Source organism: Hipposideros armiger, unplaced genomic scaffold (genome assembly GCF_001890085.2).
Source record: "Hipposideros armiger isolate ML-2016 unplaced genomic scaffold, ASM189008v1 scaffold_649, whole genome shotgun sequence".
Classification (NCBI taxonomy): Eukaryota; Metazoa; Chordata; class Mammalia; order Chiroptera; family Hipposideridae; genus Hipposideros; species Hipposideros armiger.
Genome location: NW_017731999.1, coordinates 556,952 through 571,505, shown reverse-complemented (window position 1 = coordinate 571,505; position 14,554 = coordinate 556,952). Strand labels below are relative to the sequence as shown.

The 14,554-nt window shown below is 35.0% G+C and overlaps 2 protein-coding genes across 3 annotated transcripts in view; both read left to right on the top strand.

Annotated features, from left to right (window-relative positions):
• Window positions 1-14,554, top strand: part of ARHGAP15 (Rho GTPase activating protein 15) — a 652,765-nt gene that overhangs the window by 294,498 nt on the left and 343,713 nt on the right. The gene's annotated exons all lie outside the window — the stretch shown is intronic.
• LOC109372617 (tubulin alpha-1B chain-like) lies at window positions 435-2,051 on the top strand. The gene is given in 2 exon segments (XM_019625989.1): window positions 435-823; window positions 825-2,051. Coding segments are annotated over 2 exon segments (1,248 nt in total). The 5' UTR covers window positions 435-626; the 3' UTR covers window positions 1,876-2,051.

Genomic DNA, 14,554 nt, shown 5'->3' with positions numbered 1-14,554 from the left:
GTATGGACAGTTATTATATCTCAGTGAACAAAGTAATGTAAACATTACTGATTTATGTAGACAATAATAATAAATAAGGATGATAAATATGTTTTCAACTTTAGTTTCATATGATGAATGTGTGAACAATACATAGGTTTCTGGTCATTTTTTCTGGGTGGAACATTTTTAATATTTTTTCATTATTTATTAAAAATTGCTAACCTTTATACATTCTCAATGGAAGATAATACTGATACATTAGAGATATTTCTATAAAATTAACTAATGTCTTAAAGTTATAGGGATCTTATAACTCTATTGATTGTTGGTTAAAAATAAAGAAAAAATGTAATATGACCCTAGAACTTGTCACTCGCATCCTTTCTATTTCTGCTTAATTTTTTTTTCATGGACAGTAAGTTGTGACAAACATAAGAATGCTACAAGAGTGCGTTACTTACCTCGACTCTTAGCTTGTCGGGAACAGTAACCGGGATCCGGTGTCTACTCCTGTTACCTGCGCCTGCAAACCCGTAGACATGCGTGAGTGCATCTCCATCCACGTTGGCCAGGCTGGTGTCCAGATCGGCAATGCCTGCTGGGAGCTCTACTGCCTGGAACATGGCATCCAGCCTGATGGCTAGATGCCAAGTGACAAGACCATTGGAGGAGGAGATGATTCCTTCAACACCTTTTTCAGTGAGACAGGCGCTGGCAAGCATGTGCCCAGGGCAGTGTTTGTAGACCTGGAACCCACGGTCATTGATGAAGTTCGCACTGGCACCTACCGCCAGCTCTTCCACCCCGAGCAGCTCATCACAGGCAAGGAAGATGCCAATAACCTATGCCCGGGGGCACTACACCATTGGCAAGGAGATCATTGACCTTGTCTTGGACCGAATTCGTAAGCTGGCCGACCAGTGCACAGGTCTTCAGGGCTTCCTGATCTTCCACAGCTTTGGCGGGGGAACTGGTTCTGGGTTCACCTCTCTGCTGATGGAACGTCTCTCTGTTGATTATGGCAAGAAATCCAAGCTGGAGTTCTCCATTTACCCAGCCCCCCAGGTTTCCACAGCTGTAGTTGAGCCCTACAACTCCATCCTCACCACCCACACCACCCTGGAGCACTCTGATTGTGCCTTCATGGTTGACAATGAGGCCATCTACGACATCTGTCGTAGAAACCTCGATATTGAACGCCCAACCTACACTAACCTGAATAGGTTGATAAGCCAGATTGTATCCTCCATCACTGCTTCCCTCAGATTTGATGGAGCCCTGAATGTTGACCTGACTGAATTCCAGACCAACCTGGTGCCCTACCCCCGCATCCACTTCCCTCTGGCCACATATGCCCCTGTCATCTCTGCTGAGAAAGCCTACCATGAGCAGCTTTCTGTAGCAGAGATCACCAATGCGTGCTTTGAGCCAGCCAACCAGATGGTGAAATGTGACCCTCGCCACGGTAAATACATGGCTTGCTGCCTGTTGTACCGTGGTGATGTGGTTCCCAAAGATGTCAATGCCGCCATTGCCACCATCAAGACCAAGCGCAGCATCCAGTTTGTGGACTGGTGCCCCACTGGCTTCAAAGTTGGCATTAATTACCAGCCTCCCACTGTGGTACCTGGTGGAGACCTGGCCAAAGTACAGCGAGCTGTGTGCATGCTGAGCAACACCACAGCTATTGCTGAGGCCTGGGCGCGCCTGGACCATAAGTTTGACCTGATGTATGCCAAGCGTGCCTTTGTTCACTGGTACGTGGGTGAGGGCATGGAGGAAGGAGAGTTTTCTGAGGCCCGTGAGGACATGGCTGCCCTTGAGAAGGATTATGAGGAGGTTGGTGTTGATTCTGTTGAAGGAGAAGGTGAGGAAGAAGGAGAGGAATACTAATTACCATTCCTTTCAGCCCTGCAACATGTCATACTCAGAACTTCAGCTTCAAGCTGACAGGCGTTAAAGCTTTCTTAGATTGTCTTCGCTTTTACCTGTGATCATGTCTGTCTTTTTAATGTGCACCTATAAGATTTTTTCCCTCGTGTCTCAAAAGTAAAGGCATTGAGAAAAAAAAAAAAAAAAAGAATGCTACAAATTCTAACAATTTAATCAAATTTGGGCTCTACAATACTCTTATAGCCGGTATGGTGCAGGATCTCACTATGGTCATAAATTTCCACAAATTTGAAATTTACTTAACATGTAGTTCTATCTCACAATGCTTATCTTCATTTGTAATATTTAGAGTATTTCTCTGAAATTATTTGGAATGTATACATAGATTCATACCTTCTGTGAATTGATTATAAAAATTCTAAAAAAAAGAGCATACATATTTTTCTGAGTAGCTAGATGAGAGGTAAAAACTGAGTGTAGATCATCATCATTAACTCATTTATGTCTTGAAATGCGTGTTTTCTGCCTTGAATGATGATGTCTTAAAGTATCTGCCTTTAAAAACTTTCAAATTATATGGAAAGTCCCATTTGTATGAGTCATCTTTATTTTTCCTTCCACCTTGCAGACATAAGAGCAAAAATCAGGTTTCATACTCTTTAGCATCAGCAGTTAGATTCCACCCTGGGCTCAAGAGATGCTGGTTAGGATGATACTGTTTTGTGATTTATGCAAACTTAATGAACCATTCAGTTATGGGTTAAATGTCATTCACCAAGAAACTCTAAGAGAATTAGACTTTCCTGGGATTTTGTTGTCTACCATTGCTGAAACTATCAGCCTAGCTGGGGTTTGGGAAGCTTTTAGTCCTGAGCTTTCGTAGTTGCTAACTCGGCATGTCGTAATTGCATCCAACCTGTATTTCCATCTGCAGCGTTGTTGATTTCCTCCAGAAAACACTGAGGCACCCTCAGTTCATAGGCACAGATGACTGGGTTAAGAGCTTCCTCCAAGCATAATGCTGTATGTGATTGAATGTAAACGACCAACACGGATCATCACAGTGGAATGAAAATAAGTCGCCGAATGATCCTGAATTTTCTGGTTCATAAACAAATAGAAAATAACAAACCTAATATACTGAGTTTTATGTGCAGTTTGGCCATGAGACAAACTTTTTTACCCTTGCAATGTTGAATGAGAAACATCTCTCTCATTACAGTTTCATTTTAGGTGTAAATTTCCCTATCTCAGATCATCAATGGCTTATAATAAATTTACAGAAAAATCCGTAATTTTTTTGAAATGGTTCTTACTCCTGTATCTAATCACACAGGATTTTTTGACCTGGCTAGACAGATAATGTTAATACAGCTTCAATACTAAACAAGTCTGAACATGTGTGTGCTTGACTTTTATTAAACTCCTACTGAAGAAACAGATTAATTGGAGGCTGATTCACTGGTGAACAGGCGTTAAAGACAGAAGGACCTTCTCACATTTTGTTCTGTTATCCAGGCTTATGCCATCTCAGGTTGGCAAGGAGATCCCAACTGTAGTGTTTTGAAATATAACTGAAAGAAATTGTAGAATAACAGGTGCAAAAAAAAAAAATTCAAACCACTTATAAAATGTTGATCCGATTCCTTTCTTTTTCTCATGCCAAATGGCCACCTGACACTTTATGGACTCAGGTACTGCCCGGATAGCATTTCACATAATAATATTATGTGAAGACTGACTATGGAAGCTTGCAGCTGTTGAAATTATTCCTAATACCATTATTCCTGTTTGTTTCTTCCTTTGACAAAAATTTTTGGGAAGAACTTGGGTACAAGCTGTGAGGAAACCATTTTAGATAGTCTGAAAGAACATTGAGACAAAAGAAAATGCCCTGTTGGCAGCTTTGTTTCTATGTATAAAAGCTGGAATTTCATCTCCTGGTGTTTCCTTTGCTGTTTAATGCTTTGCATCCTATAAGATAATCAAGGCAATAAATAAATAAATAAATAAATAAATAAATAAATAAATAAATAAATAAATAAGGAAGTAGGAACTAAGTTGCTGGTAAGTTGGAGAAGGCCCTGTAATGTATTTGTGGAATATATTATGGCTTACAGGGCTTTCCCATATATTATCTGATTCATAGTATCTGTGAAATCGGTGTCACCAGATTTTTACAGCTGAGAAAATTGCCTCTTAAACAAGTGAAAAGACTTTCTAAAGTAACTGACAAAGTAGGGTGGGCAACCACGACTCCAACCCAGACCCTTTTATTTCAGGTCTTTCTGTCTGTCTGGGGGCTTTTCTAGGAATGTGTCCTTTGGAAAACCCCTGAATCCTTCTGGGTCTAAATATTTTCCTGTCAAATAAGGAGTTTTATGTAAAGATGATCTTTAAGTCTCCTTTCAGTTTCAAAATGTGATTTAGAGATTTGGTTATAAACCCCTAGACTGATAGAAATAAGCAACAGATTAGTCAGTCGTTTAGTCTGTTGATTCTTGACTCTAGGCAAGTGTGACCAGTTCAGACCCTCCCTGAAGATCACCTGTGGTCTAGCTCATACCACTAAGAGGTTCTGTTCTTTGGTTTCTTCTTGATAGAGCTCCATTAGCATCATCATTTTTCTCTGTGTAAGTACTTCTGTGACGCCATTACCATACATGTTGAGATGAGTGCAAGGATTTCAGTGGTACGTGTTTAAAGTCCCAACTGTTAGAAATTAAACATTAGTATGGAAATTTGGATAGGTTATGTATTTCATCATATTCCAAGGAGTATAAGGCACAGAGGAAGGAAAGAAAATAGTCAATTGGTTGAAAGGGAAGGATGGAGGCCAGCCGAGTGGCTCGTTGGTTAAGAGTTGGCTTGGGAGCACGAGCTCTAAGCAGCATGGCCGCTGGTTCGGATCCCACATGAGGGCCAGTGACGCTGCGCCCTGTACAGCTAAGATGGTGAACAACAGCTCGACCTGGAGCTGGGTGGCTGTGAGCCGCCGGCGACAGCATAGGCTGCAATGTGGCTGCAGTGGGCTGCCATGAGCTACCATGAGTGGCCGGCAGCCAGCATGAGCTTTCGTGAGCCACCGTGAGCGGGCCATCCAATGGCTGGAGACTGACTGCCTAGGCCAGGAAAGAGCATAATGATCACAATACCAACATGGACCAGTGAAGTGACATCCTTCACAACTAGACTGAAGAACAAAAGGACAGCAATTTTTCTGTTCCCCTTCCTCGATTCCCCATCACTGTTTCCTTCCCCCAATTCCCCATTAAAATCTTAAAAAAAAAAAAAAAAAGGAAGGATGGGAAATAAAGGTGGTGGAGTCTGCACCTCTATTTACCTTAGAGAGGCAAGAAAGAATAATTAGTTATTTACTTGTTTGTTTATCTAGGCCTTGTATCTTTCCATCAGAGTTTTGAGACCTCCTTCCTATAACATTACTTTTAAGTTTCTATTTAAATGCTCTGAGATCCCCTGGTGAATATTACCTACTGCATAAAAGTATTCAAGTGTCATACACATCAATATATCAATTCAGTTCAAACTAAGATACACATTTATGCAGTTGAAATGAACCCACAAAAGATACAAGAATAATGAAACTCTGAGGGAAGCACTTATTTTCAGTAAATATCTTTAAAATATTATTATTAATTATACTTTTCATCTATCTATTTTTGAAGGTTGGCATGATTATTCAGCTCTTCTAACTTAGGTTCTATTCTGGTCAACAAGTAGTTAAGATGAAACACAATAGAATTACAGGATTTTTTTTTCTCATCTTCATTACTAGTAGGGGAGTCTAGTGGACTTTTCTATGTGTGCACTGCAACAGCTGATTGGACGGAGACTTTCTGATTTTTTACTAAATTTCAGTTCCAATGTATAATGAAAGCCCCAGAACTGAGTGAGCTTTTTCATATCTCAACATTCCAAGCCTGGTAAAACCGTTCCGCTTGCTAAATGATGTTATAAATATCGAGATTAGTTTCTTCTAAAATTACCAGTGCCAGGTGCATTCCATTTCTCATGTCATATAATATTCTGTTGCCCATGCTCACAGTGTAAAAGACGATTTAAAGAATGTGTAGACAAAAAAAAAAAAGAGTAAAGACGTGTAAATGTGACAACTGTATTTACATAGCCTACATGGGAGATGCTGAAGGTTAGGAGTATTATTATTATTTTTGAACTCTTGTTTTTGTATTGCTTAAGTGGAGTCTGGTGGCTGGGAGTAGGACTATAGAGTTTTGAATCAGCTATTGTCTCCATCATAAATAGGTACAAAAGTTTAAATATAAATCAGTTACAAAACCAATGTTATTGTATTTTGTTAATTGCACTTCCCATGCATAAAATCTCGGCACTCAAGATGTTCCCCTAAAATCCTTCACTAAACCTTTGTTTTAAAGTATTCGAAGGGACATCGTTCCATGTGGGAATATTACATACAGCCACTGATTCAACAGTAACTGAGAACTTATGTACAAAACATTCTTTACATATTGACAAATATTTCTAAAAAATGAATTGGTATTTTTTGTTGTTGAGTGTTTCATGAATGACCTTTACCTCTGTAGACATATGCAGTTTTCAGTTTTTTGGGTGAGATTTTCAAAATATTTTTTTAGAGTGTTCAATGTTAGCAGTGACATTTTTACAGTGATTTCAGAGCCTTGTAGTTTAGAATATTCTATTTGCTTTATTTCTAATTACTTATACCACCCTCGTTTTAAAGACTGGGCAGATGTAATTGACAGTGATGATATACAATATGTATGAAATGAGCTTTCCTCTATCAGTGGTGTGTGTCATGCAAGACTCCATTGAAATATTTACAGTCAAACTAAACTTTTTAGAAGGAGCAAAATTGCATTTGTTTTGCAGATTTGCTCATCATTAAATGTGAAACATTTCACATTTGTCTTTTTGAGTAATTGGCTTTTTAAAATGATAAGGTGCTCTGAACACTTGTTATGTGGATAGGTCTGACGTTGTATCCCAGAAATCCATATGCCATACAGACAGAACAGAAGAAAGATATTCACAAGCATGTCACAGATTGGACTAAAGCAAGCCAAAAACCCAAGTGCCATGGCATTAACAATAGCACCAGATTTACTGTCACGATCACAATCTGTGCTGCATCACAGACAGAAGGAGAACTTTTGATAGGTAACACCTCAGGGTTTTTTTCATTTTTTGGCAAATTATCATTTATCATTATATTTTTGCCTGCCATATAATATTATTACAATGATAAAAAATAAAAAATACAGGCAAGTTTAATAGTCCCCAACAAAAGGACTGACTTATTATCCAGACCATGCAGGATTGGGAGGTCAGGGTGAAAGAGAGAATGAGAGAGAGAGGGAGGGAGAGAGAGAGAGGCTCTGTTGTTTCATTACAGATCAAACTAAAGTTGGAAAAATAGGAAACAGCTAAGGTACTCGTGAGGATTTTAGCTTCTTTGAGTTTACAGAAAGAAATGGGTTATTAATGACAGGGAATACAAAAGAACTACCCCTCTTAAGAACTTGAAAACTCTCATGTTTCCAAAATATGTGGTTTTTCAAGCTAAAAACTGAGAGCTAATTTTATTTTCTGAATTGGAATGGGGGTGGGTGGGGATATTTTGAGATGTGAAATTGTCCCATCCTTTCTGATCTGTGTGCATTTCCCCATGATGCAGATATGAAGAGACCGCAATTCACAGGATGCCCCAATAGGTACTAAAAACAGATTTACAAAATCACAGCTTGTGGCACAACCTCATGTTGGGCTGATTCAAGAAAAACTCTAGAAACACTGCACAGGGCTTTCTGGCATCAAATAAAGAATCATTAGATTTTTTTTCTTCATTGAAGGCCACTTTGACACCTCACTGAAAAGAATGTTCCCACCTATCTTTCTTTTGTCTACCTGGCTAGGAGACATTTCTGGAGGGCAGCCTCAGGAGGTATTTTTTCGGATTAAAGAATGTATCCTAAAGTTATTCAGTTTTGTTAACAATCAAATATATTAAAGTTGGTTTCTCAAAGACATAAAAGGGATCTTGAGAAAAAAACTAAAAAAAATTCATTAGCAAGATGTGAAGCAATTCAAGTACCAGCTATGTGGAAACAAAAGAATGTCAATCCATAAATTAATTTGAAATCGAGTTGGCTGAAATAAAGAAATTTTGATAACCAGAGTAAATGTGATATATTCTGAGGTAAATAAATAATTTTCTCTCCTTTTCAAACCACATTTCTTCACCAAAATTATGGTAGAAGTTTTTGATTCTTTAGCCTGTTTGACATCTAGTCTTGTGTCAATTTGGAGACTTGGGAACACTATTTTTTTCTCAACATTCCACTTGCCAATATCAATCTTTCTTAAAGCTCTGGGGATTATTTATTGTTGACCACTTTCAGTTCACATGCCTCAATTTCATGAGACTTAATATATACCTTTTAATTTTCAAACTCTGTCAACTCCGTTTTAACTTACTAATCATTACCACAGAGAGATGCTAAGTATTGTGAGGATTATAAAGCACATAATAGTTAACTGCATATATATATATATATATATATATATATATATATATATATATATATATATATATATATATATATATATATATATATATATATATGATGTTGTTGTTACCAGCAAGCTAATAAGAAACAAGAAGAAAACCACACAAGACAAAGTATAACAAATTGCTTGAATTGATTTTTAAAAATTGGTCATACATAATAATAGTGAAGTTATGCTCAGAAATGGAAGAAATGTATAAATGACATACCAAATCAGACCAGAGAAAGAAAACTTGAGGGGAAAAAGAGAGAGACACAGGGAGAGAGAGAGACTTCACATACAATTTTTATCACATTTTGTAAAACAAATTGTTCTATAAAATCACTCATTCTCTTTTATTATTGCATTTCTACTGAGTACATAAAGCTGATATGAATGAGATTCAAACTTTTCATCACAGACATAAAACAATTACCCATACACGATCTCACTTGGGAGCAGCACAGGCTCATGAGAGTGATACTAGGATATGAAGGTTTAAAAAAAAAAAAAAAGCCTTATTACTCAAAGCTTATTTGGGTGGGAATATATTGAATTTTTTTCCAATTTAAGTAGAGAATTTTGTGATATTATTTATTTCAAGGTTTTGGGGTTGGTAAGAAACATCATGAAGCCATATTAAAGAGTTATTAAGAAGACGGGGGATCCAGGGAGTCCTAAAGGCTACATGGTAGCAAAGCTTGGCTTGAGTGAATAAGGCATGGAATATAATGACAATTCTGAAAAATCAAGGAGGAAGGAAACATTATAAACCATCATATATTAGCAACAAAGGAGAAGGAGAAAATAAAAATGATAGAGTTGTAGAAGAAGAATTTAAAGAACAATGCTGGAGTTAGTATGAAAATAATTATGAAAACCTGGAAGGTAAAATATTTTAAAGAAGAAACTTTTATTGATGAAGTAAAATTTGATAGAGATGTGAAGTTATGTCTAGAATATGAATAAATCTGTTGACATAAAAATATGGAAATAAATTAAAAATTAAAATTTTTAATGGATTTAACTTAAGTTAATCTAATAGGAAAATGTACATTATTTTCCAGAACATGTTTTGCTCCTAAAGCCTGGTATACTGATAGTTTTTAAATAAATATCTGATACTGCATATGTGGCTTTCATAGGATTTGTATTAGTTTATTAATATTCCATTTAAGATGTCTTTGCTCAGCTTAAATAAGATATAAACTATGAAGTCATGATTGATTTATTCATTAGTCAGCAAACATATACGAGTATGAGTCCCTACCATGTGGGCACAAGTTGGGTACAGTTTTTAGAGAGATTCAGACACAAAACAACCAAAATAAGATGAGTGCCTCACTGGGCAATGGTGTTAATAAAAACAGGTGAACTGAATGGAGCTTATAAAATAAGAAAAAGTAAATAAGGGGACTCCTTTTTATACTCTTAAAATAAATAAAAAATATTATTACTTAAGTAATGGTAAGAACTTATGCCTTATGTTCTTTCATCTTAAGTTTTTAGTTCTTAAGGTACAGGTTCTGTTGGGATAAGTAGTATGAAGTTTCTCAAAGGTTGCCTGAGAAGAAACTCACATTATCATAATGTACAACTTCTACTTGAAAACAATTTGTAGATTAAACTTTTCTCTCTTTGCAATGACTTCAAAGTATAAAGATAATTTTGGGGAAGTCAAGGTAAATTTTAGAAAAACAGGAATATCTCTAGTAAAATGATTTGAAATACAAATTCTTTCAATGGATTTAAAACCAATTTAATGTGTGGTGGTAGAATGCATTTTAGGAAGGACATTTAGTAATTTTGATCATAGAAGGTAGACATCCCTATAGCAAAACAAATAAGCAAGTGCCTATGAGAAAGTTCTCCTTTTTTTCATTTGTTTGTTTTGCATTGTGGTCTTCATCAAATTTTGTTTACTATTTTGTATTTTTAATTTTAGTTCTATTGGGTTTAGGTATTCTTGCAATTATTCTTATAAATTTATACTTGCTCCATGAACTTAAGCAGAATTGACTTCTTTTATGAAAGATGAGAAATGTGTGCACTTCTGCTTCTTCTCACTTTGTCATAAACTACCTATAGATTTGTTAGTTACATTTTTATATTGTCAGGTTTACAATATTTATATTTTGTTCTGTCATTTTAATTGTCAGAGAGTTTTAGCTTAATTAAAGATTGCCCCTTATATTTATACAACTTTCTCACTTGAAAATAAGTATTTTCTTTGAACTGTTTTGATTAGTTGTTTGGAACAAAATATGTGACTCTTATCATATAAGGAAGTATTTTGGTGCCTTTGTATGTGAACATAAACTTGACTGGGTATAAAGTACTTGCATAACACTGTTATTTTTACCAAGAGCCTTACGTAATCTTTTTCCACTATTTTCTGAATATGAATGTTGATATGGAGAAGTCTGCAATCAGCCTGTTTTCTCTCTAATAAGTGCCTTTATGCTTCTGAAAGTCCATCAGATTTTTTTTATCTACATATAAATTCTGATAATTCGGCAAAGGCATCTCTTAGGGTTTAAATTCTACAGCGAAATATCCCAGAACACTTTAATCTTATCTACCTATAAATTCATATTTCTCTCTATTTCTGTGAAATTTTCATCTGTCACATCTTTGGAATTTCTGTTCTACTTTATTTAAATATTCTTTTCTCAGGTGCATCAATGATAAGTATAGAACATCTCCTATGTTGTTTTTTATATCTATCGTCTTCTACAAATGAATGAGCCTCATTTAATAAATTTTCTTATTACTCAATATTTTGGTTACTTTACATGTTTTGTAATCTAATGTTTATTTTTAAAGTTTATAATCCTAGTTTTAATGTCCTTTTTAACCCAAATATTTTCAGAAAAGTGTTTTATGATGGTTTATACATTATTACTTTCAAGGGAGTAGATTCTGCTCAGCTATTCTGTTAACTTTTAATTTCTAATTATAGAAAATTATGATATGGAGTATGGCTTTTAAATTTTAAAAATAGAACTCACCATATGACCCAGTAATCCAACTTCTGAGCATATTTGTGAAGAAAATGAAATTACTATCTTGAAGAGATATCTGTGCTTCCATGTTTATTGTAGCATTATTCACAATAGGCAAGACATGGAAACAAACTAAGTGCCCATCTATGGATGAATGGATAAAGAAAATGTTAAGGAAGGAAATATGATATATGTACATATATGTGATTATTATTTAGGAAATCCTGCCATTTTGACAATATGTATGAAGCTTGAAAGCACTATGCTAAGTGAAATAATTTAAGACAGTGAAAGACAAATACTATATGGTTTTATTTATATGTGGATTTTAAAAAATCAGACTCATAGACACAGAGAGTATGATGGTGGTTGCCAGGGGTTCAAGGGTCTGGGAAATAGGGAGATGTTGATCAAAGGGTACAAACTTTCAGTTATAAGATGAAAAAGTTGTGAGTACCTAATGTACAGCATGGTGACTGTAGTTAACAATAGTGTATACTTGAAAGTTGCTGAGAGAGTAAATCTTAAGCCCATTCATATTTTTGAGATTAATAATATTTAATACTTCTGTGATTTTGTTATGCTTTTTTTTTAACCCCATAGGTCATTATATCTTTTTCTTCACTTCCTTTTAGCTTCAGGAAATTAAGTTATGCTTTTTGGTCTATTTTTATCCATTTAATGGTTTGGAAATTAAAAGTTCTATTTATACTTATCATTAACTATACACTTTAACACTGCTATTTAAATAATATATTCACTTAGTTATTCAACATTAATATCACCCATTGAATGAGCCAAGACTCATACTATGCTTTTCCTCCCCCTACTGGAAAAAAGCAAAACAAAAACATTCTTTATGTAGCTATTGTTTTTTTGTTGCTTTAATGGGATTATGTCAAGAGAGTAGTAGAATTAATTACTATTTAGTCTACCATCTTTCTTAAATCTCTCCAATATTCTCCTCAGTAATTTTGATCTCATTCTTTTTTAGTTTATGTTTTTCTTCAGCATAACATTATACCTTTAACTATTTGCTACTTTAGTATGGTTTAATTTTTGTAACAATTTTTGTTATAACACTCAGTTCTTCTTTTAAACTCTGAAAACTGTCACTTTACATTTTTGCTAAGTTATCTTTTCTTTGACCACCTATGCTTATTCTTGTGTCCTTGTTTCAATAGGTACACGTTTCTGTATTTCTTCTGAGGGTATAGAATATTATGTGTGACATTTTCTCCTGTGTTGTGGAATCATTTTTTTAAATTTTTTTTTATGACTTAAGTTTATTTTTTATCTTTTTGCCCCCACTCTTTTCTGAGGCAGTGAGAACAAGAGTTGCAGCACCTGTGCACTAGTCCCATATGGCTTGCTCTCTGCTTATTAATCTTAGTGTAAAAATGGCTGCATTCAAACTCAAAATATGTAATCTGAAGAAAGCTGCAAATTTCTTCTTTGACAATCTCTCTCTCTCTCTCTCTCTCTCTCTCTCTCTCTCTCTCTCTCTCTCTTTCTCTCTCTCTCTCATTCTCTCTCTTTCTTTCTCTCCTCATTTTCAGTCCACATACTGAATTTGTGCATTTTCCAATTTCTGGATTTTTGCTTCCATTCCTTCCTTATTTAGACCTCTACAAAGACTGTTAAGGTCTCTTCCAGCTTTCAGCTACAAATATCTAAGTCTGCCTGCAGGTATTTTTTGTTATCTCTTAAGAATTCTTTAATCCTACCTAAAAGTGGAGATTGGACTAAGGATTACCCAGCACCCAATTTCTATAGTCATTTTGGCCAAGTATAATTTGCAGTAGATTAAAAACCTCAAAGACATTACATGTGCTTTTTAAATACATCAATATTATGTATGTGTTTAAGTGTCTCTATAATGTAGATTGCTAAAAAGAAAAAATGGCCTCTTGAAATATAGATAGTATTTGGCATTTGATTAGAATTTATATGTAAGTAGAATACAATCATATGATCATTTTTATGAGTTTGAAATAGGAAGCTTGATTAATATAGTAATGAAATAGTATTTCAATCCTTAAGAAAAAAAATGTCATATTATTTTGGGAGAAATAGTGGTGGCTTGAATCAATTCCCTTCATTATTTGGAGATTTTTGTTTATTTGGAACTATGGATAAAAAGGAAGATGTGTTCTATTCCTTTCAATCTTGGTTTGAGGTATGTATCTTACATGTATTACATATAGTATAAAATATTCTGATAATGATACTAATTATGAGAGTGATGTAAAAGACACTGATCTCTGACCCTTTCATTTTTTTTCAGAAAAAAAGTTAAAGATGTATTACCTGGTTACCAAACCCATTAAGGTGCCACCGCCTTCTAGAAATAGCTTACTGTAAAGCAGCTTTAGCTTCAGAGAATAGCTCGCCTTGTAAAGCATGTTCTTTGAAGATACAAGTCTAACACGTTGACACATATACACCCACACCTACCAATGGAAAACAACAACAACAACAACAACCTCATTAAATTTAATGAGGCAAATGGTGCTATTTTTGATGGGACACTAATGAGAGAATCTTTTTTTTTCAACCAAATAGAATCTTATTAATTTATGTCAGAAACAGAAGTGGAAGCACAGTCATATTAGAAGTGTTAATTCCACAAAGGAATATCTCCAATGGTCCTTTAACTGGGCTTAACCACTTATGTAGTCAAACTTATTGAGCTTCATGTTAATGTTACATGATTTAAGATCATTCCTATATTATAGTATACACACATTGAAGAATCATGGTTACTCACCTATACCCTATATATCCCCTAATATATACCAAGGATGTCAAAAAATGTATACACGTTACTTGTATTCATCTTTTGTTATCAGTATATACTGTATGTTGCAATTTTAATATAGTTTTTTCCTTTCTTAAAATGTGTATACATTTTTTGGCACCCTCTGTATATATCCTTTTTGAACATTATAGGAGCAACCTTTCTTCTCTTATTCTAGATCAATAAATTAATTTTATTTTTGTTTGATAGGTTTTTTTTTGTTTTTTTTTAAAGATTTTTATTGGGGAATTGGGGGATGGGAACAGTGCTGGGGAATTGGGGGAAGGGGAACAGACAAGTTGCTGTC